The sequence below is a fragment of the Equus quagga genome, chromosome 11 (assembly GCF_021613505.1).
Source record: "Equus quagga isolate Etosha38 chromosome 11, UCLA_HA_Equagga_1.0, whole genome shotgun sequence".
In the NCBI taxonomy this organism is placed as follows: domain Eukaryota; kingdom Metazoa; phylum Chordata; class Mammalia; order Perissodactyla; family Equidae; genus Equus; species Equus quagga.
In genome coordinates, this window is record NC_060277.1 from 23908395 (window position 1) to 23933150 (window position 24756).

General features: G+C 41.1%; 1 protein-coding gene across 1 annotated transcript in view; it reads left to right on the forward strand.

The window, feature by feature from the left end:
* Positions 1-24523, forward strand: part of METTL24 (methyltransferase like 24) — an 89991-nt gene extending 65468 nt beyond the window's left edge. Inside the window, exon 6 of the mRNA XM_046675149.1 lies at positions 23563-24523. Coding sequence (XP_046531105.1) covers positions 23563-23877 — 315 coding nt within the window. The 3' untranslated portion in view covers positions 23878-24523. The remainder of the gene's footprint in view (positions 1-23562) is intronic.
* Positions 24524-24756: the final 233 nt, after the last annotated feature.

A 24756-nucleotide genomic window follows, 5' to 3' on the forward strand; every position in this document is an offset into this window, starting at 1 on the left:
GAGGGGAGGTGTGGGGGAGGGGAAGCAGTCTATAGTTCTATAATTAGCTCTGTCTTTTAGTGAGCCTGTGCCTCCCGCCTGTGAACTTCACAAGAGTTTCTCAGTTTTTGCTCCCCACCTTAGATGGGACAGGGGGCTGAAGGCAGAGGTTTTTCTTCCCCCAGTTCAATTAGGTCCTAGAATACCTCAGCAGGGTAAGGCCAGGTAAACTAGTTTCTCTTGAGGGCAGGCTTTGTTAGGAATAGCAGCATGCTCTGGTATGTTTCAAAGTGGTTTCTTTTCCCCTCCCCCTCCTGGAAGACTGAGGGGATTTTTCTCTGATATTTACCGTGGGAATGTGGCCAAACTCCTAAAGGTAAATCTCACAATATTGTGGGGGACCCCCGTGACTGGGTCCCCCTGGGGTTTTTAACTCACAGACTTGTTTACACTGAGCCTCCAGCAATTTGCCAACTACAGTTCCAGTTTTCCTGCCCCAGCACCCCTTCCTGCCTTGGTTTCCACTCCTGAGTCTCTGCTCCCGCAAGCCAAGACTCCCTGTATTTCCTGTCTCTCCAGTCTTGGGGGAAGCTGCTTACCCTGTGTCCTCTCCTCTCTTACGGATCTAAGAGTTAATTGATTTTTCTTTCTGTTCAGCGTTTGACTTCTTGTTAGGATGGAGTAGCGACTTCCAAGCTCCTTACATGTGGGACTGGAAACCAGACATTCATCTGCCTTTATTTTTGCTTAACAAAATGTCTTGAGTGTTTTCCATATTATTAAACATTTCATCTAGATATGTTGCAACATTGTTTGTAATAGCTAAATTCTGGAAACAATATAATTGTCCTTTAATAGGGAATTGAATAAGTAAAATATATTTAACAACCATACAATAGAGTACTCTGTGACTGTTAGAGAACATGCTATAGATCTGTATTTTGCTGATATGGAAAGATCTCCAAGGTAAATTGTTAAGAGGCCAAAACGAAGTGCCAAACAATGAGTATAGTATGACACCAACTATTTGAATAAAAATAAAGAGGTGTACATACAAATATATATTTGTGTGTGTTCTTTACAACAGTGATGTCTTTGGGTAAAGGTGATGCGGGGTCGGTGAGCCGAGGAGTCGAAAGAAAGATTTCTTAGACTCTCAAGATCTGGCAGTAGTGCTCTTTTATTTAGAGAATAGTGTGAAATAGCATGGGGACAGGACCCATGGGCAGGCAGAGCTGGTGCGTGGGGACAGGACCCATGGGCGGTCAGAGCTCCTGCTGCTGCCGCTTCTGCTGCCCCCGCTGGCATGGGGACAGGTCCCATGGGCAGGCAGAGCTGGTGCGTGGGGACAAGACCCACAGGCAGTCAGAGCTCCTGCTGCTGCCCTGAGTTGAGGGTTAGGGCTAATTTTTATAAGGCATGGGTACGTGACTTATTTTTACTGGAAAAAAGAAAAGATGATGTAAAAAGTCGTTAAATGATTTCAGTGCAGATGGGGTCTGGTTATTGTGCAGTCATATAACTTTAGATACAAATCTGGCCATATAGATCGGCATGTAGGTGAGGATGCCCTGGGCTTCTCTCCCTGGGGCGGTCCTAATTCATACCATAACAAAAGTCCACTGGGTCATATAGTTTGGCATGTAGGCCAGGTCACTTTGGGCTTCTCTAGCTGGGGCAGCCTTAATCCACATCAAAGGTACTGGGGATTCTGGGGTGTGAGAAAGACACTGCATTGTCTTTTTTGAAGGGTTCAATTTTTTTTTACCATGAGTATTTTATACTTTTTCCATAAAATTTATGAAATTCCTATCTGCAATGTAGTTTTTAAGAGCTGCATACATTCTAGTGAATGGATGTATCATCGTTTATTTAACCACTCCCAAAATGTTAGACATGTAGATTACTTCCAGTTTCTAACTACCAAAAACTGTGCAATCTTAAGGCTTGTCCTACACTGCTAAATTACCCTCAAAAAAGTTTGTGCCGTTTTACTTTCCTGGGATTCTTCCAGTGAATGTGATTGCTTACTTTGAATTTCCATAAAGGTTTGTTTGCATGTCTTTTATGGAATGGAGCTAGTTTCCTGTATCATAGTTACCTGGGTACTTCGTGTATCTCTGTGATACCCTATGCATCTCTATGATACACTATGAAATTCCTGAGATAGTGACTCTGTCATATTCGCTTTTCTCTACAGGCAGCACACAGTATCGTGCCTGGCCCATGTGAAATGTATAGTAAATAAATACCAGGTGCAGTGAAATGAGTTCGTTTCTCATGTTAGCTAGCGAGCATCTTTCTAAAAGGATGGTAGTGAAACTTGTTCAGCTGGCTGAGCATCCTGAGACCATAGCCCTCCTTTTAGACCACTATACTCTTTGTGGAACATCACGAAATACCAATATCTGTAATGTAGTGATTTGAGCTAGGGATAATTTTACCAGGAGAAAACATGACTAATTATATGTATGTAATACAAAGTTACAACAAAGACCATATGTTACCAAGCTGTAGGACTAAGCAGAATTGACTACTTCAGGTTTACCCATTAATAATTGGTTGCCACCTTTCATTTATTTTTCTTCTATTGGTCCTTGTTGGCAGACAATTAGCAGACAGTATGAAGGCTTAAGAAACACTGATGAACTTTGTCACGTGGGTGTTATGCTGATGCAAGGTACTTTCCAAATATACCACCAAGTAAGCTGTCCCATGAGTTATGAATCACAAATTAAGATGCTTAAATCACGTGGTTTATTGAATCAATTAAAAGCACACAGTGAGAAGTAAGGGGAAAGAGATGGAGTCGGTTTATATACTTAGGATTGGGTACAAGCTAGGTAGAAGGACCACACTACATGAGTCCTAGTCAGCTGGGCAGTCTCCCTCTGCTTCTCCTGTCTCCTTCTCCTCCTCCCACCCCCCTTCCATCCCTTCCTCCTCCTCCCCCTCTTCCTCTCTTGTCAGCCTTCCCTGCTGATGGTATGGTTATGAGGAATGGAGTTGAGGTTTGGAGCAAGGAGGCTCAATTGGAGAGACACAGGGACAAGTGTGTCTGCTCACAACTGTAAGCTCACCAGTTAGTCTATGAGTGCTATGGTTTTTATGGGGCAGAGTATCTGTGGGGCCAGGTTGAGTATAACCAATGGGTTGCCAATAGAAAACCTCATAATTATTGAGTGGCTTGTATACCTCATGTATATTTAATTTTAGTGACAATTTTAGTGTTTACTTAGCATTTTTATCCTTATGTTCAGCACACACATATACTACTTATTTATGCCTAACATGTCTCATATGTTACTTATTTATCTATACTTAGCACATCTTACAAGTTTCACCTATCCCATTTGATCTCTCATTTTCTGTTGCAGAATTGAATATTCTCGAATAAAACAACAAATGCACATTACCAGTTTAAAACTTAAAATTGATAAGATTGTATTGATTAACTTTGTTTGCACCATTAATCCAATTCAGTGTTCAAACTCCTCCCTCCAGTGTTTCCCGGGAGCCTAAAACAGTCATTAATAGGCCGTCATTAATAAAATAGGGTGAGCAAAGTGAGGCATTTGACAATCCTGTAAAGCCATTCTGGCCTTCACTCTGATGATGGAGTAATTAGTGGTAGAGATAGAACTAGGTATGTACTTATCTTAGGACCTTCCCTGGAAATAGTTTTCATTTTTTAAAAACAAGATTTCTTGTATGAATCTGTTCTCTTCTCATTCAACTCCCTTAAAATTGATCTGCAAAATCAAATTATTTTGGCTTTTTTTTCCAATGAGGAAGATTGGCCCTGAGATAACATCCATTGCCAATCTTCCCCTTTTTGCTGAGGAAGATTAGCCCGAGCTAACGTCTGTGCCAGTCATCCTCTATTTTGTATGTGGGATGCCGCTGTGGCATGGCTTGATGAGCAGTGCTACGTCTATGCCTGGGATCTGAACCTGCCAACCCTGGGCCGCTGAAGCAGAGCACACCAACTTAACCACTACGCCACCAAGCTGGCCCCTATTTTGGCATATTTTTAAGCTCTACAGTACCTGAGACAGTGCTCTATGACAAGTAGTAGGAATTTTTCTCCTATGCTTAAATTATGGTTAATAGAGATTTTGCTATTCAACTATTCTATCATTTCAGAGGTGGTTGTAGAAGATATGTGTTTGAGGTACAAATTCTCTGTTCTCAGGCACAAGACAGCCAGGATCTTAAAACAGAAAATTAAACTCACCAAATCATATGTTACCCCTTCTTTAGCCATTGATCTCAGTTTCTTCCCCTGAGCTAGATTTTAACACAAGCTGTTTCGAAGAGGAAAGTGAAGAGATGCTGCTTGGCTCTTCTAGCTTCCTGGTAAAAGGTGATAATGCATAGAAAAGCCAAAAGCATTAGCAAGGAATGTAAACAGAAGGAATATTCTACCCACTGGGGTGTCAGCTCTCATGGTGCCCTTTATTTAATTAACAACACAAGGGAACCAGAAACGAAAGACTCAGCATGTTCAGTGAAATAATTACTTTGGCCTGATAGAGTTACAGGAAGTAGAAAGGATAGGAATTTGGCCAGAAGTGTTGTTTTTATATAAAACAAATATGTGCTAATATCATTGATGGCACTTTCAGTAAGCCTCCACATCACAGTTACCCAAACTTTTGTCTTTCGTGATTGGGCCTAGAACAGGCAAAAATCGAACATTTATCATGTACAGAAAACCAACTATCATTCTTTTTGCTTCCTACACATTCTGTTATCAAGGATATTCTTTCATTAATGCTTAGGGGAAAGTCAGAATAATTTTGCACGGCTAAGTTCAGACTAGAATATTCCTATTTATATTTTTGACATGCTAAGATCAGTGTGTTTAATCAAGACAAATTCACTTACTTATAAGAAGACCCCACATTCAGTAATCAAAATGAAGAATAAGTTATTATGGATAAGAAAATCTCCTATCCACGTAGAATGTTAATGTATTGGGAAAGCAAGAGCTATTAAAGGAGCTTTAGCTCTCTATCACATTTTCCTGACAAAGATTCTTGTAGTATAACTTAAGCTGCACTTTTTGAGGAGCTTTTCCATTTACAGTGAATTTAACAATCATAGATATAATTTAGGGTAGCAATTTCCAAGAAATTATTGGATAGCAGAGGAAAAATGAATCCTGTTCCCCAGGCAACCACATGGCCCTCCATAGAACATCCCTCAGGCTCCTAAAATGAAGTTTAAAGTTGCTACTATTTTTGGTTTCGGCTTCTTCTGAAAATGGTTTTTATCCCTTGAAAATTATTTTTTTATATAATGAAGTCTGATCCCTTTGCTACTCTTTTGTCTGTAACATTAGTCTTGTGTGTAACAGCCTCTCCATCCTTTGATCTCAGCGTGTGTGGCTATAACAGGAACGGCCGCCCAGGAAATAAGATCAAATTGGGGCTAGAAACTAATATCGTGAGAAGTGAGGGTAGAGCAGAGACATTTCCAGCCGTTCCAGTAGGCTCTCGTAATTTCAGGAAGAAAAGTGCTCCAGGGTTTTCTGACTCACTCAATCTTTTGTGAATTTATTTATTTATTTTTTAGCGAATATGTTATAGGATGCTCCGCTTCCTTAGGGGGAAAACATTTTAAATGGAAAAAAAATGCTGGGAGAGGTGCATTTCTGATTCTTTCAGTAGGCTTTATGTCTGAGCCCATCTATTTGGGTGTTGCGTCTTCTATGTGGTTACCCTAATCTTGACACATCTCTTCTCTCAACCTTTTTTCTCCTTGCTCTCCTTGCCCTATTTGTTTTTTAGTGATTTCTTTCCATGATGTCAAAAGCGTAGACCCTGAGGGATTGTGATCCTCTGAGCACTGCCCCTCTAATGAAGGGGCACTGGGAAAGCCCTGCCGATGTGCCAGCTGTGGGCAACCTTTCAGAAATGGGGGGTCTGGTTGCTGACACTACCTCTTCCATCTTGGAGCTGGTAGTATCGAGTGACCCAGAAAGTCCAAGGGACTTTTAAAAGGCCTTCAAATAAAAATATCTCTTCAGTATATTCTGCAAATTAGATTCATTTGAGTTAATTAGCCAATCTTTTTAAAAGGTATTCCTCTCTGGAAGATTGAGCTTATTCTTGCCAGAGCATCAGCTACTTAAGTGATCTAATCTTATTTGTTGCTCAAGTAGTGTCTCATGATAGTTGGCTGAGGGAGAGGAAGTTGGCTGAGGGGGGAAAGGGGGCCATTTTTGCCTATGGCTTGGTGTACGTTCTATAGTAAGGAGCTTTGGTCAGTCTGAGGGCATCTAAGAGGGAAGGCTGTCGGGGCAAAGTCGCAGGAGGTGAGAGAGGATGACAGAAGGAAGGTGGGAAGGAGAAACACGGGTATAATTTGCCTTCTTTGCTATTTTGTCTGGGGCTGTGGAGGTGCCACCCGCAGAATTTCATGGCAGGCTTTCCTTGTGCAGGTCAGCCATAGGTGGTTAATGCTCATTATGTACTAACTGCTTCAAATATTTCATGTTCCATGCTACAGATGAAGAAGAGAGACTGGATTTTTGTTGTTTACTTTTGCTGGATACTGTTGAATGCTCTCTAGGTATTCAGTAAACCCTTTTTGAGGGCCTCCTGTAAATCAGGAACTCAACCAGTGACAGGGAAGCAATGATGAAGGTCTTTGCCCTCAAACATCATGAGGTATAGGAGCAGACAAACATTGCACAAAAATGATATAGTGATGTACTAAGTGCTGCCACGGGAGAAGCAGAAGAGGGGTAGCTCCTTTTTCTTGGGGGGTCAGGGGGCGGCACAGAGGACATGCTATTTTGACTGGCTCTTGGAAGTTGAGTAGGATTTTATCAGAGGCAGAAGGGAGAGGAAATGGTAGATTCAAGGACGTAGATGTGAGGAAGAGAATTGCAAATTCCAAAAAGGTGAAAAATTAAGCATGGCTGGCACAAAAGGTGATTTGTGGAGGAAGCAAGGAGATGGGGCAAAACAGGAAAGTTGGGCCCAGGCTGTGAGGGACCCAGTGAGCCCTGTAAGGGAGTTCAGATGCAGGGAGCCAGCAGAGACCCTGAAACAAGGGACTTAAATAATCAGGTTTTAAATTAGACGGATAATTCTGGAAACATTGTGGACGGTGGACAATTCAAGCTACGATCTCTTGAGGGTAAGCAGAGTTCATTAGAAATATTGGGCGAACAAGCAGTAAAAAGATTGATAAGAGCCAGTGTTGGCGGAGGTGACAGTGGTCATCTTGGCATTTTAGCAATAGCCATCACATCTATCATTCTCTATCAAAATTTAACATGTGTGCAGGAATAAGGGGCTTTTACTTTTCATTTTATACATTTCTTTCCCAGTTGCGTTTTTACAACCAACTTTTTAATAAAACAAATTTATTTTTGAAAAAAGTCAAATCCCACTGCAGTAAAATTAAAACCACAGCACACAACATTTTCAAGCTCTATTTAATAATTTATCTTAAAAAGAAATATTCACTACTAAAACATTTTGAACATTCCTCCGGGGCTTGCTCTAAACAAATTTGAACTGGTTTTTGTCTATGAAGAAAAGAACTATGTCACATTCCCCACAAACAATGAAAGCTGTTTTTCCACTGTCAGCAATGTATTATTTCCCTCCAGGGATCTAGTTAACCCAAATTGTAGATAACTCCAAATAAATATTTGATATTTAGCTATGAACTGTGCACTTATAACTGCTTTTGATTGTGGGTTTGGAAATTACCCCACAGGTAACTGAGAATTGACTTTTTAAAAAAATGTAGGCTATCTAGATTTTTTTACGTGGATTACGGGCTCTCTTTTGTTGATCCCTCCCTGTGAATTGTTTTTTTCCATTTCAAATGTGTGTCCAGGTGACAATTTCCAGCACATAGATCAAGGAGCTCACAGCCGATACTGTCTAGTTCACCACACTCAGTTTTTTGGGAACAACAAATTGAAAATGCATGCTCTTAACCAAAGATATCAAGAAGCAGTTTTCAGAATGAATTCATTAGTTAAACATCCAATTATGAAGGAACTCCACCAAATTTGGCAATTCCCTCGGAAGAACTAAGATAATGCTGCTTTTCTTCCCCTCCTTAGAAACAAGACAGAACACATTTGTCTCCTTTGAGACATATGTGGAAAACACTGGTATGAGGATCATTAGTAACTGAAAGAACTTAAAGTATCTTAAACTTGCTAGGATAATGTCTTGTAAGAGATTTGACTTTTCAGGACGTTCAAATGGCGTGACATTATTCAGGGAAAAAGCTGTTGGGCTGTGAGGGAACAGTTCGCATTCTATCTAACATAATTCAGAGCTATCCTTGGTGCCTGAAAAATGTCTGCCTAAAACCACTGCTCCCTGAAATATGGAGCATCCATTCTAAGGAAGGTTTTTGTGATGACAGGTTAACAACAGACTGGCTGCCGAGCTCCATACGCGGTGTCTGCACGTTAGGCAAGCTGCATCCTACCTTTGTTTCTACTGAAAAAATGCCCTCTGGAAAACTCCTCCAGCTCCAATAAACTGCATTGCCTTGTGGCTAAAGCCTCCCAAGCATCAGCAATGCTTTTAAAGATGAAAGATGAATAAGAGGATAGAGAATCCTGAAAAAACCCTCAATTTAAAAATTATAAGAACAGCTACCACTGAAATCAAACAAGATGATGAAGTCCCTGGTTGACAACCCATTAAAGTTTCATGATTACCTCCACTGTCTCTGTTCTGGGCCAACACGCAGACTTAAAACAGAAAAATCCGTTATGTGTATTGATCTCTTTGATTCAGTTAGAATTGTATAGATTTGGATGATTTCCAAAGATAATTATTTGCCAAAACACCCATGTGTCAATTGGTATCAAACTAAGTAGTAAAGGTATCTTTTCACTTTAGCTGTTGGGCAGCCATCCTACTGTCATCCATCTTTGTTGTGGGACTGAGGAATCAGAGAGGTTTTAGGGTAGTGAGAGAGGAGAAAGCTCAACCAGAAGTCCTTTGCCAGGCACGTGGTGGTTGGAGGACTAGCTGGGTTTCCTCTTCCTCCTCCTCCTCCTTCACATCCTCTTCTTTCACCTCCTCCTTGTCAAATGAATTTTAAGCTCGTCGAATGAACTTTTATCTTGGTAAATATTTAAATGACTCCTCCATGTGTCCTGCATCCCTTCCTTTCTTTTGAATTTGCAATCTTTCCTGCTTGTGCAATTCAGAGATTGCCAGGTGTAAATCAGTAGATCTTGTGAAACATGAAAAAGATACAAACCTCACTAAATTCCTATTAGCATGAAAAGATAATGACAATTCATATTTTTCAGGAACGTCAGCTTTCATCTTGTCATGTAGCTCTGTGTAGGGTAAATTGTGTGGGCGCATCTTCATTACTATGGAATCAAAAAGACCCAGGACAGCCTACTGAATTACGCCTAAGGGCAGCTTGGGCTGTTTGCAGACATCTCTAGAATGCTCAAGTCAAGATGTCGAAATCATCTTTGCCTGAAAAATAAGAGAGCCGTACATGAGTATTAAGCAGATGGCCTTTTAAAGTAAAAAACAACCAAAAAAAAAACTCCACTCGAAACAGATTTCAGAAATATATACACTGTTTGATCTCAGGTATTTTCTAAGGTAGATAAAACACTACAAGAAATATAACCAAAATGTTAATAGTCATTTCCTCTTGCGATCGGGATTTGGGCAATTTTTTTTCTTCTTCTCTGTATCTTTTTGTACTTTCCCAACTTTTAACAATTTCATGTCTTATTTTTATAAACAGAAACCAACCAACCAACCAACCAACAGCATTCCAAATTGTTGTCTTCTTGTAGGGAAAGGAGAAGCCTGGAGTGGGAGCAGAATGTCATATATTTGTTTCCTGGTATGTCAGGTATCAAATAATTTTTTTTGACAATTTAACATGTGATATGGTGTGGGCTATAGCCCTGGCCCCTCCAATTGGACCAGAACCTGAAATTAGGAAGTGAAGGGAATACGTAATCCATTTTTCATGTGGAGGGGATGAGCTAGTGGGCAGAAACCTTTTATAGCAGGAACGGGGGCCTGTGGCAGGCGTTCCAGCCTCCACAGATGCAAATGGCGGTGTTCTTCTTATTACGTATTCATACTAATATATATGGGACTTCATAAAATATGAAGTGGCAAACTAAATGCCCCAGCCCCCAGTTGTGCCTTTTGGTCATATGGAAGCTATGAAATGAGTATAAATGACAATGTTATTTTTCTAGAAAAAAGGACATGGAAAGAAGGAAAGAGGGCACTCGTTCCCACGATCAGATAAGCTACAACCTGTCAAATGTGTGTGCCCATCGGAAGGCAGACCTGACTGCTGCCTTTCACCCCCGAGAATGGCAGCCAGTGGGCCATGCTGGAAGCTCCACAAAGATGTATTAAATTAATAGCTACTCCACATTTGCTTTTCTCATGACTGTCCTTTTTCCTAAAAGAACTGTAAATCCAGAAACCCTTGACAATGTCGTATTCTGTGCCTGGATCCCTTACTATCGTGCGGGTATAAATATGGTGGTAAGAATGCCTGTGTTGAAGTCAGACCCAGTTAGAATCCTGATTCTACCACTTAATAGCTGTGGCACCCGGGTTGGTTGGTTAACTTCTCTGAATCTCAGGTTTCTATGGAAACTGCTTCATCTCTCATGGGCTGTGTGACCTCCTCGGCCTCCGTTTCCCTGTCTGTAACACGAGGATAATAAAACACTGATTTCATTTGTTTGTTGGGGGTTAATTGGGGCATTGCACATAGAGTGCTTACCATGCTGCTTGGCTGGGCACACAACAAGTGCTTGATTAAGGTTGGCTGTTAGTTTTTTATTGCTGGTAGATACAAGATAAAAAGGTAGATCTTGTGTTCTGAGGGATGGTGCCTCTAAAGCAAATGTTAGGTGCTTTTAAACAATATTCAGTGAGAGTCAGTGAATGGTTAGCTCTGCAATTCATCGTCTTAACACTTTCCCTAAGATGAGGTTTTTAGCTATAATCTCTATCTGACTATCCAGCACATTTCTTTGAATATTTTATGGGCACTATCTATATGTGGTGGTTGGTACTGATCTTTTCGTGGATAAGGTTTTTTTCTCCCCTCATTGTAATTGCTACATCAATTTAACAGGAGCTTCAAAACTGGTACTGCTTATATTTTTTTCTTGCCGGTTTTTGAGAAGAATTCTTGTCACTTTTTTTCTTATTTTCTGGCTTTTAGCCATACATCTGTTTATCATTTGCTTTCATTTCATCCTCTCTTTTCCCCTGGGTTGGGATTTGTGCATATGTCTTGATTATGAGCAGAAGCGATTTTACCTAATTCTGTATTTATAATTTCATCTTCTTCTTTTTAAAGAGGGCCCTCAAATTAAATGAACTTCAAGCTCTACAAAACCTGGATGTGCTCCACTTATGACTTACTTTTGTTTTGCAGGTGAAAGACTTGACACATTCAACTTAAAATGGTCTAAAGTGAATGTTATTAAGGGAACATTACGAGACTAAAGATATCTTTATTTTCTTGTTCCACTTGAGACCTGACTGAATTTTGCTTTACTTTCTCAAGAAAAAGCATCTGTACTTTTCAGTAAAAATATATAGACAGGTAGAATTCATCAAGTGGTCAAAATAATGTCAGTATCTGGCTTCTTAAGTATAGACTAGGATTCCAAATGGGAGAATAGATAAATAAGAGGTAACTTCATTAATATGATGCCTCAAACCTAGATTTTTCAGGCTAAAGGAACGGACCGAGTGTGATTTTGCAGCTCCGTTTTGTTAATGCATTGTAAATTTCTGGGCTGAGAGGAAGGGAGGGTGCAGTGTGGTGGTCATGAGAATTCTGGCAGGGGAAGAATTGCCGTGGCTCTGGAGCAAAGGACGAGGAGGCAAGAAGAAAACACATAGGGCATCTAGGGGAAGAGTAGCGATCCCAGAATTAGAGATTGCTTACCTATACAGGAAGTGCTGAATAGCAACAGTGAACGTTTAAGTGGGGACTTTAACTTTCAATAGGCGTGGGCTGCTGATCTATTGCACTGCCACTGGCTACTTCACAGAAAGCTTCAACTCTGAATAACTTTCTCAATAGGGACAACACTCTTTATAAGTAGCTAAGAATACTAGAGTATGTTGAATGTATTTCAAATCAGGTTGAGTTACATGTGAAAAAAAATTATAGCGGCTTAAACAAGGGAAAATTTTTCTTTCTCTCACATAAAAGAAGTCTAGAGGTAGGTAGTACAAGTCTTATGTAGAGACTCCATAGTCATCAGAGACCCAAGCTCCATCTAGCTTTCCTCTCTTCCATTCCAAGGCTATAATCCTTCTCCTCATGGTCCAATATTGCTGCTACAGCTCCAGCCATCACATCTTCACTGCAAAAGGATGGAGGAAGCAGTAAGTACAGCCCTTTCCTTTAAGGAAACTTCCTGGAAATCCCACATGACACTTAGTTATATCTTATCTGTCAGATTTTAGTCACATTGCCACACAGTCATAAGAGACACTAGGAAATATGATCTTTTATCTGGGCATCAATGTGATCAGCTAGAAATCGGGGTTTTGTTATTGAGGAATAAGGAAGAATGGATATGTGGGAAAGCAACACCTCTACCATGCTACATTTGCCTTTAAACTAAACAATAGTTATACGTTGCTATTTTTCTCTACTTCTTAAGAACCAAGCATTTTACAGGATTTGAATTTGTACTAATGTGCCTAGTGGTGAACCGGTATTGATCAGAGATAAATTTAGAAAACACTAGGTTGTGCTTTTCTGGGCACTTCTGGTGCAAAGAGATTCTTGGAAGAGAGGGATGCTGGGAGAGGAGAAGGTTCATGCTTCTTTCTCAGTTATCATAGCAATCCTTAAACGGAATACCTGACTAGTCCTTAAGTCTCCAGGAGAATGAATCTTAGAGTCGTGGACTTGCCTCAAAGCTGTGTTAGTATGTGATGAATGTTACCGTGTGTGTGTGTGTGTGTATATGTGTGTGGATCTAAGACTCAGAGCAGAGGAGTGATGTTGAGATGCGGCATAACTGCCACTAATTAATTAATTGGTGATCTTGGGCAGATCATTTAGCCTATTTCAGCCTCAGTTTTCCTTGTCTATAAAATGAGGAAGTTGAACCAGGTGTTCGCAAAGTCCCTGCTGACTTTAATCTTCCATAGCCTGGGACCTGGGATGTCCGCTTAACCATCTTCCCGTCCACCCATCCACCTGTCCGTCTTTCCATTTCCTTGTCCATCCAGCCATCCACCTATCAGCTATTTTGGAGACTGCCCAGCAGTGTGCTCGAGGCTTCGGATTCAAAAATAAATACGTCATCAGCCTTCATGGAGTTTGTAGTCCAGTCTAAGGTCCAGGAATATACCTCTTTTGCTTCTTGTCAGATGGAAATGCAGTTGAAGAAACTCTGTTTTCAATTTCACCTGCCAGTGTGCTGTATAGAGATGGTTCTTAGCTGTCAAGTTGGAAATACTTTTGCATATTTCCTGTACCAAATTTTAATTCTGCCCTTGAGTTATCTCCCAAAATATAGCTGCTGTGGTGCAGAGAAGGCGCATTTTGATATTAGCTTAAACAAGATCATCTTAATTTTGGGGGGGTTATGGACCTCCTTGAGAATTGGTGAAAATGACAGCTCACACTGATGGGGCACTTATTCTCCGTTGGGTGCTGTGTGTGGTGCCTCTTGAGCATTTCTCCTTTAACCTCAGGATAGCCCTGAGATAGGAGTCCTGTTGTTTTCCTGAGTCACCGAGAGACTAAACAACCTACTCCAGACCCATGTGATGAGGCAATTGGCCCAAGAATCAAGGTCCCAGTGACCACAGTGTCTTAGAAAAGTGCTCATGGGCACAAACACACATTTCTGCGCACAGTTCCAGGGAATACAAGCCTCACCAACACCTTGGTAATATGTTTAGGAAACTCTAACCTAACTGTATCCTAATTAAGAAAATAGCTGGTGCTGGAAAACCACTTTGTACCTTCCCAGGCCAAAAATTACCAGCGTGTTGATAGTTTCTGCCTCTGCTTATAAGAAGGCAGAGAACCCAGCCTCTACTGAGGCTGAAAGTCCTGTGCATACACACCGTAGAAAGCTCACCCAGTGTCATCAGCCGAGTCCAGAGGTTCTCAAAGTATGGTCCTTGGACCAGCAGTGTCATCATCAGCTGGACTCCTGGTAGAAATGCAAATACTCAGACCTCACTTCAGATCTGCTGACCCGGAAGCTGTGTTCATAAGCCCTCCCGGTGATTCTGATGCATGTGACATTCAGAGTACCACTGTCCAATGGAACTTTGTGTGATGATGGAAATGTCCTATAGCCGCATTGTCCAATAGGGCAGTCACTAGCACAGGTGGCTAATGAGCACTTGAAATGTAGCAGAGGATCTGAAATTTCAATTGTATTTGATTTTAATGAACTAATTTGAGTTTAAATGGCCACACATGGTGAGTGGCTAGGTCTCGGAAAGCACAGCTCAGCTCCATAGCATTCCTAAATGTTCCTATGCCTTTACATCTGAGCAATTTACTGCATCAGACACAACACAACAACAACAAAACTGAATGCCATATAGAGAATTATGTGTTGATATTATCTATTTCCTTATTGCAATGTGGATATCACTTAACTGGAAAATGTTTGAGATGGGAGCCTTGCAGTTTAATGCCAGTGAAATAGACCATAAGAGAAAAACAATTTGTTTGTATTTCTAAGTCCTATCAGAACTTCTGGTAAGTAGCGCTTTCTTCGAGAATTATTCTGCTTTGGATCCTGAGGGTAAGAATTTTAGAATAACCCCAGCAACTCAAGTTGCTTAAAGAAAATGAAATTCAGTTGGTACTTGAAGGACAATTGTGCTGTGTATGTTGGTAGAGGGGAGAGATGATGACCGGCAGAAATTTTTTGTATTTCACACGGAGGAAGTAGAGTGAATAAAAGAGCTAGGGCAGGACATTTCATGGCATTTTGAGGCATAGCAAAGAATTACATCTGGCCAAAGTGTGGGGTTCATGAAGCTTTGAAAATCAGGACCCTGGCGCCATTTGTGCAGAGTGCGATGGTGAACTCCATAGCGGCCCTCATTCCTGATTTCCAACCCTTGACTCCTCTCTCCTGCCTTTCAACCAGTGAGGTCTTAAGCAAGATGATCACGGTGGTGGACGTGGAGAGACAGAAGGAGGGCCCAGGTATAAGACGTTACAGAGGGAGAATGGAGAGGACATGTTATCTGATAGGTAGCACATCTACTGAAGATGGGAAGTCACATAGAAACTTGATACCAGGAGAGGAGTTAGGTCCTGCCCTGAAGGAACTTACAGTCCAGGAAAGGGAAGGGAATCAGTCACGCCAACAAATGAGTGCAAACCATGGCATATACTTCCCTAGAAGTCTGCACGGGGTCCAGCAATGGCGGACATCAAGGTGACTGTCATACAGCACACACTCTGAGACCTCTTGCTGTTCCCTCATCTCCTCTCAGTTCTGTCTTCTGCCACTTGACTTCACTCACTGCTGGTTCTTTCATAATTTTCACTCCTAGGACAGTGTTCTTTCTCACTCATATATGAGTATATTAAAAAAATAACTAAACCCAATGAGTTGATTTTGTGTTTCTCTACACTGGTGCTTTCTTTTTGCATTTGGACCATGTATTATGTAGCCTAAGCCTCATTGCTGGCCCCACCATGCTCTGAGATGGACTTAGTCCCACATCTAAAGGTAAATATTCTCCGATTGAACCTCAAGAACGCGTCTGGCTGGAGAACATTTTATTTGGGTGTTTACTTGGTTATTTATTTGTTCACACATCTATTCGTGTAGGAATAGTTTATACATGTTTGTGTTTCATGTCCCTTCTCTTTCTAGAAATACTTGAGAATGCTTGCATAAATACAATAAGGCCAGAAACATAAATTAACCAGGTGATGTAGCTTTAAGGCATAGGGTTCTGATCTAAGGTGGTTTTCAGTTGCCCAGGGAAGTGGGGTCTAAACAGAGAAACTAGAGCGGCTGCGTGGCACTGTCCTTGGTCCTGCTACTGCCTTCCTGCCCGACTCTGCCCTTGGCCAGGTCCCTTGTGGTCATCTCAGTCCTGCTAAAATTTGCACTTCTTGGTTCCTTGCTGTTGTATGTCACCAGTAGCACTGCTGACTTTTTGACTTGTCACCAGCTCACCCACTACCTGTCCCTGACCTGGGTCTCTGGGGCTGCGCATTATATCACCTCACCCTGCCCTGAAGATTCTCGCCCAGCATCTTCAGGTTAGATTCTTTGGAATAGGCTGGAGATCTGGCAAAAGAAAGCCTTTGTAAATGTTTCCCTTTTTTCCATTTAAATTCATTTACAGAGTGTTGCTCCCTGCAGAGGTCATTTCTGTGAGCTGATGACTACATAAAAATTATTTTCTTTTATTCAGAATTGGTCCTACGTTAGCTTAGAGTGACCTTTCATATTTTTCATAACACATAGGGCAAGGCTTATCTCTCTCGCCTCAGTGGTAGCAGAAGTCTTGTAATGTTACATTTCTGCCAGCCCACAGTGATAATGGAGACTGATTTAGTGTGTTTAAAGTCTAAGGCTCTTAAAGAGACTTTTAATCCTCTTGTCCATTTAAGATAGATTAATTTCTTCTATACTTTTACAAAACCGAGATCCTCTTCCTATGTGTTCAGCTTTTAGTTTTGTAAGTGCAGATATATCTTGCTTTAAGTAGACGATATATAAAAGCCCGGATTTACTTCACTTTAATCATTAAATAACAATTTTTTCTTAATTAAATGAAAAAGCAGGAAGAAGTTGTATTGATACAATTATTTTAAAATTATGATTGAATATTGACCCAAATTGTAGTGAATATGGAGAATGAATACAGTTTGATTTATTGGGATGGTAAGTAGCTGATAATTTAATTTTTAAGAATATTCATAAATAACTAAATGAGTCAAATAAATAATAATTTAAAATATGAGTCTAATTACAAAACTCAGTTTCCACATTCCTTTTCAGGAATCTATTTTTTACATAATGTGAGAAGTGGCTGTAAATACCATATAGTGTATGATTCTGGCTCAAAATCGAGACAGCTGATATTGAGGCAAGCAGCTGTATTTGCAGGTCAGTTACAGCCTGAATGGGAAGTCCCTTGTTCTGTTTTAGTTGATTGATAAGTTGGATGGTTAATATAGACATTTAATTGGCGTTACTTGTGTAGCTCTGGCTCTTAGCCAGGGATTTTGATTAATAACCTTTACAATTGATGGCAATAGCCAATTTTAAGCTTCAACACATTTTTCCAGGTGGAAAAGGAATCTCTATCCTTTTAAAGATTTCATGTAGAACACTAGATAAAGTATTTTTAAATGTTTTAAATAAAAGTTATCTAAAAACAACTTAACATGTACTTAAAGTTGATTTGTCTTGTTCGCTCTTTGTTTAAATGGCATGCAGGTTTTTGTCTAATGTAGTGGATTGTTCAGACCTAAAGGCAGAGGTGTTTTTAGGAATGTTCCAGAGAGTCATAGGGCTTCAGGGTAAGACAACACGCAGATGTCTACTGGGCTGGTGACAGTGGAGGAGCCTTTTGTGGTGGGTCTGCACAGGGCTCCCAGCCTGAGCACAACCTGGTTTGTCCTCAGTTTCTCAAGAACAGAGACAGGAAGGGACTAGAAGTTGGTAAAATTATTAAAAGTTGTACACTGTGCCTGTCCTTTGAACCTGCTACTCCACTTCTGGGAATTTTCTTATTCTAAGAAAATGATAGAACATACTTCAATATTTAGCTACAGTTTTGTTGATCACATCAGTCTGTAATATCGTCTAACTGGAAAGAACCTAAATGTCTATCAGAAGGGGGATTGGTTAAGTAAATTAAACCAATGTAGAAGTCATTAAAAATCAAGTTATAGATGGAGGATTTTGAACTTATTTTCTTTAGCAGGAAGGCTCTTTTTCAGGCAAAAGTTTGTGAGGGATTCCAAATATATAAAAAAGAGAAAAGAGGAGCTGCTCCTGTTGAACTGAGGTGGAGGATCTGGGGTCTCACCTGCATCCCCCTCACTCCTGCGGGGACCCTCAGTCGCCTCGATCACATTCTTATGCAAGCTCTGAGGGACATCATTTGGAAGAACATTTTAGGTGAAAATCTATTGGCTTGGAAAGATATTCACGATCTGTTACGTTAAAAAACAGATTTGAAAGCAGTGTAATTCTCATTTTATAAACAACACATATGTTTGAATTATGCCCATGTATGTTGTAATTATGCCAATGTATCTATGTATTGTGTGTGTGTATGTATGTTTATGGCAAAGAAAAATACTTAGCAAAAAATACAACAGGTATTCAAGAATTAACTGTTTTTAAACTCTGGATTATGGACATTTTAATTCCTTTTCTTTTTGCTTATCTGTAGTTTTCATTTTTAAATAATGACCATATATTGGTTTTTAATAAGAAAATATTTTTTGGTTAATATATATTATTTTCTAGAAATCATCGCTTTGAAATATATTGTATTTGACACTATCCAGGTAACTTTTAATTTTTAAAAAGATTGGCAGAAATAGCACTGGTCTCTGTTCTAGTTATCTACATAATGAATCACCTCCAAAACTTGAGGTTCTTAAAACAACAACTGATCATTTGGTTATCTCTCAGAGTTTCCGGGGGTCAGTGTTTGGGAAGGGCTTTGCTGGGCAGTGCTGGTTCAGGCGTCTCGTGTGGTTGCAGTCAGATTGTTATTGGAACATTGGGTTCTTACTGTCCCCCAGGATGGAAATCAAGAGAGACAACAAATGGGAGTAGAAAAGTAGAAATTTATTAGTTTGTGCACAGGAGAGGCACAAGGGAGCCTGTGCGGAAAGGAGGGGCAGCAACAGGCTCCTTAGGGAGGGGGATGGGGGCGCTTTTATTAGGCAAAGGCTGGGGTGGAGGGTCTTGTCCTGGCATGAAGAGGTGGGGTTGTGCTTGTGCCTGCAGTGTCTCGTACCATCCTGTTACATGTGACTCATGTATCATTAGCATGCTAGCTCTCCACCCCTGGGTGCGACTTTTACTATGCTAATAGGGCTAGGGTCACCTTCAGTGGACTTCTGGGTGCTAGGGCATATGCGTAAACCCAGGGAAGTCCAGAGGCTGCAGAAGGTGGATCTTGGTGGTCTCTATCTGATTCTCCTAGCTTGCCGATTGGTTAGATTGGTTAGGGACTTTATCTTGTTAGGTCAGGGGCCTTGCAGATGCCCTGTCTCGTTAGGTTGGTTCCTGTCTCAAGATGGTGGCCGGAGTAGCTGGGGTTGGCCAGGCATCTCTCTCTGTGTGTTGATTCAGGGCCTCTTCATGTGGTCTCTCTGCAAGGGCTAGTCTGGACTTTCTTATAGCATGGTGACCTCAGGGCAGTCAGACACCTTGCATGGTGGCTAAAGTCATCAATAGCGAGTGTACCCATGACCAAAGTAGAAGCTGAATCACCTTTTAAGGCCCAAGCCAATGCTGGGCCTGGTTGTGTGGCCTAGAACAAGCCCAGGGATTGAAGCAGAGGGGTTTCATGGTGGTGGTTTTAACTGGTCTTGGAGGCTGGTTGACCTGCCCTGGGTTTGACACTCAGCGAGGTTGGAGCTGTCACTGTTGGCTGATGCAGGGACTGGTAGGAGGACATCCATCATTGCCTCAGAGGGTTGCTGACCCTCGGATCTCTTGTACAGGACACTTTTCCTAGGCATTGGCCCTGTGAATTGGCTTCCAAACATACATACTTCCTTGAAAGCTTTATTGAGATAGTTATCTCGAACACTGCTGTGCTCCCCCCCGCAAACTTTGTCCCCCCCCCGCCCCCGGTCATATGTTGAAGTACTAACCCCTGGTATACCTCAGGATGTGACCTTAATTGGAAATAGGGTCATTGCAGATGTAATTAGTTTAAATGAGGTCAACTGGTCTAGTACGGCCCCTAGTCTAATGTGACTGGTGTCTTTATAAAGGGGGGAAATTTGGACACAGACACACAGGGATAACACATTGTAAAGATGAAGACAGAGATCAGAGTGATGCAAAGCCAAGGAGTGCCAAAGATTGCAAGCAAACCACCAGGAGCTAGGAGAGAAGCGTGAGACAGAGATAGCCCTTAAGAGGAAGGGGCACTGTCAGACACCTTGATGTTGGACGTCTAGCCTCCAGAACTCTGAGACAATAAATTTCTGTTGTTGAAGCCACACAATTTGTGGTACTTTGTTACCTCAGCCCTAGCAAAGTAATGTAAATGCTGGGTCCCCTTCCCCCCTTTCTCCTCATCTCTGCAGTTCTGGGTGGATGAACACAGGGATAACCTTGTGCCCGTGATGAGGAAGCTGCCAGATGGCCTGACTTCGTAATCCAGCTAAAATTAAAATTCGCATTTCCTCAAAAAGTTCTATGAAAGGTGATTTATTGTAAATTTCAGGCACAAGGAAAAGGAGATAATTTTTGATAGGAGGAGCCCTTTCATGTCTCTGAACTTATACCAAATAGTTTGTTTCATCTACATTCTCTGAGACCCTTCCACCCAAGAATATGTCTTCAGTTATTCCAGAGTTTACCGGGAGTTCACACTTGGTTGGTTTTCTCAAGAAACCTGATTTAACCTATTAGAATTGGCACTCAACTACTCTCATATAATCATTTGCATGAGTTTGAGTGCCATAATTGTTGAAAGCTGATATTAGAATCTTAAGAGTGGCCTATCTTATGCAGAGATGTTTAATACAATAATACTGGGTGCATGGTGCAGTAACAATGGAAATTACATCTGCAGAATAGTTGTGGTAATAGTGCATTCTAAAATGCAAGAAATGGAAAGAGCACAGTGGAGGAGAAAACCATGTTTTATTCACAGCATTTTGGCTGTCTGTGCTCGCAGGCCGGAGGGCAGAGGAGAGCTGTTGTGCCCCTCAGGGCCGCACCACCTGGGCTGCGTGATAGAGATCAGCCTGTACAACTCTGATTGAAGTGGGGAATTTTCAGTCCCTGGAATCAAAAGGGGGCGGGGGTGTTGCCATGTTTGAACATACTTGTTGCTCTTTAGATAGGACAGCATTTTGTAAATAAAAATTGGAATTCCAAACAAAGCATATTATTTGCTATGATTCAGCCTAATAATTTGGCTCCTTTCCAGTTGCTCATAACTTCTGATTGATAGCTTATTTTAGAAATATGTTTGGAAAAAAGTATGTAAACTATATTCCTCTATACTTCACCAATATGGTTTTTAGGTCAACTTAAGTCTGATTAACTTTACCCTGTCCCTTTAATACTTTGATTTGTTGATCACATTCAACATAGGCAAACTCACAGAAAACAATGGTAAAAATGGATATTTAAGGAACCTGAGAAATTCTTGACTATGTGAATTGACACAATAAATTTTGAGTTTTGGATAGTTTCTGTACCAATTAAGAATTTTGTGAAGTTTTGATTAAATATTTCTTTTGGTAGCTTAATTACCCCAATTCAGGAATATCTGCTTAAAACTTCAAAGATGAAACAAAGCCAAGGAAGTGCCAGGGGAGCAGTGATGAAAAAAGAGTGCATTAATTCTATTGTGTCCAATTCATAAGAAATATCTCAGCCTTGTGTGTGTTCATGTGGACCCCACCTTTGCTCAGTTCTTTTCAGAAAAGAAAGTGGTGTTTTGTTTGTTTTGTTTTTACTTTTTCTCTTTGATTTTATAACCGTTGAGCCAACAGGCTGGTCTAGCCTTTTCCAAGTCCCCTTGCTATTCTTGGGGTTGTTCCCATCACTCTTTCCCTGGTAGACCAGGAGCTACTCTCCAAGGCAACGGAGTGAAAGCATCTCCCACAGGATCACAGGACGTCGGGCAAAGACCATTTTCTTGGAGTGATTGTGTCTAAATTCTCTGCGTCTTCTCCTCCCCTCAACTCTGAAATCATGCCAGGAAGGTTACCATTGCACTGAGAGGGGCACGTCTCAGCCACATATGAGAAACTTATCAAACAGACATGCGCTGAGAGAGAGGCGAGGCTGGGGCAGCATTACCCTTGGTGTTTATCCGTCCTTCTGAACAGGCAAAGATACTTGGCTTTCATGGGCAGGGTATTGGTGACTTCAGTTGGCAGCTTCCTGAAGAGCTGTTCGGGGTTCTGCTGTCACATCTTGGGACTACAGCCTGTGCTCAACTGCAGTCATTCCCTCCATCCTAATTATTCCAGTTTGTGTCTGAATGCTGTCTGCCTTCCTCTGGGGTCAGATTATCCCCTTTTGCTCCCCGCCCCCCTCCTCCATTTCTTGGCAGTAGAAAGTCATTTTTACCAAATCCTTGTCTGCCTATGGGGCTGTTTTACTGAGATTACGTATGTAGAGAGTAATTCTCCAGGCTGGAAAGAGCTCCGCAAATGTAAAATGGTGATGCTGATAACAACACTTCTCACTGACGCTTATTCGTTCTCCAGTAGCACCTTATTTTCCAAACCAAAAGCCTTTTAGGAACTCTGAGTTACCATTTTTCCTTGGGTGGTTTATGGCGAGTCAACATTGTGTAGTGGTTAAGAACATGGACTGTGTAGTTCACGTTTCACCACTGCCTCTCCGGCTGTGTGACTGGGGATGGGTTCCTCTCTGAGTTTGGTTTCCTCAGCTTTAAATAGGCATACTAACAGAATCATCCTTGCAGAATGGTTGAGAGGAGTAAGCGGATTTTGCAAGGGGAAGCAGTTAGCAGGGTGCCAGGTCCATATAACTACTTGGTAAGTAATTAGCTTTCGTTGCTTTCTGGAGGTATTTGGGGTTCTGTTATTCTAATGGATTTTGTGCAAAGCCAGCAGAGAAGAGCTGACTCTCTTAACTTAATTAATTGCTAAAGCCAACAGAAAAAGAGCTGATTCTTATAACTTAATTGTGAATTCTCCCCCATCCTGCTCTTCTTCCTATATTTCATCTCATCTGGAATGTGAACTTGTAAACTTATATTCATTAAATGAACAGAAAATGATGTTGCCTTTTTTTTCAGAATGCAATGATGGTATATACTTTTTCAAGAAATCATGGAATAATAATAACAATTTTTTCACAAGTTCAGTATTCAGATCCTGAGAACTCTTTCCCTGGCTTCCAGTCCTGATGAAGTTGGAAGGGGGTAAGGTCTATGAGATGGTCCCTATAGGCAGTGGCCTACGTCAGTCCCTCCCTGCAGGCCACCATTCTGTCAGGACGTGGCTGGCTTCCTTTAAGCAGTATGTGGATTGCTGGGGAGAGGCTGTGGGCATGGAGCTCCATGATATACCCACTCCAGCATCTCCTTCCGGGGCATCCATTCCTGTTGGGCGGAAAATAAGAGGGTCCGTTATGATTTCTGACTGGCATTTCATTATTTGTATATTAACATTTAGTGTGGAGTGAGATTATAAATTCATGTCATAAGTAGCCATTTGAAAAAGACCACTAACTCTAAAATTTGAAAAATTGTGCTTTCTTGGGAGGTAGTTATACAGTGATGCTCCTGATATCAAGGTGGTATTTTTAACAACCTTTATTGACTCTGCTAAACTTGTTTCATCATTCTGTTACAGATTGATGTTCTCAAAGCAGATCTGGAAAGTGCAGAATGGAAAGTTCTGGAAAATCTTATTCTGGAAGATGTCCTTGGACAAATCGGACAGCTTATCTTTGAGATCCATCTCCACTGGCCAGGGTTCGAGGTCAGTGGCAGCGACAGCAGTGTTGTGCGGTTCTGGTACAGCCTCCTCAAAGAGTTAGAACTAAAGGATTTCAGGCTTTTTCATAGTTACAAAGATTTATCTAAACCTCAGCTATTCCTGAAGAAAGACATTTTCAATGCAAGTAGCTGTTACATTCTGAGTTGGGTGAATACAAGATGGAAGTAGGATGCAGGACCTCATCAAGAACTCAAGGAAATCTTTGTAGAATAGATCATATCCATGATTCTAATTATTGGTTTACTTGTCCAGTCTCTCACTAGCCTATTACCTGCTTGAGGCCAGGACTGTGTTACTGCCTTTGTAGTAGTTGTAGCTTGGCGCCTGCCACGTGGAAGTGGCACAGTTAACACTTGTTGAAAGGATGAACGCAGGAGTCCACCTCCGTCTGCCCACACGCAGGCTCTTTGCCTGTTTCGCTCTGACAGAGTGCGGATGCTTGTTCTCCTTCATTTTAACTTGGAAGACAATCTCCCACTTATCTCAGTTTTCCCTAAAATTCATTTTGTATCCGTAACCCATGAATTCACCAACATGATAAGGAAATTACATAAATTTTCCATTTTTATTGAGATGATGAGATTCTCCTGTTTAAAATAGGGCCCCTGGTTTGACTTTAATTCACCTCTTTCAAGGTTTTTCTTGTTCACTTTGTCAATAACATACTTTACAACCTTGTAGATGTCAATCATTCCTCCTGAGCAGAGGCTGAGGCCATGCTGCAGCTTTATAGGAGCCGCTGACTTGGTGCCTGGGAACTCAGACACACTGCATTCTGTCGCTGAGTTTAAAAGGCTAGACTACCAAGAACTTCAACTCAGGATTCTTTTCCTACTCAGCCTTAAATTCTCTTCTGTTCCTATGAAACTAAGCACAAAGCAGAATTTGGGTGTCTCTACTGTTGCGTCTTCTGACTTCAAACCTGATTTCTCAACCACAGACTTGCCTATGCTGTCAAATCTTTTTTTTTTTTTTTTAATACATTATCACAGAGAATAAGTGAATTTTTCTTTACTGCCAGTTGGCATTCATTACAAGCCGGTGGCC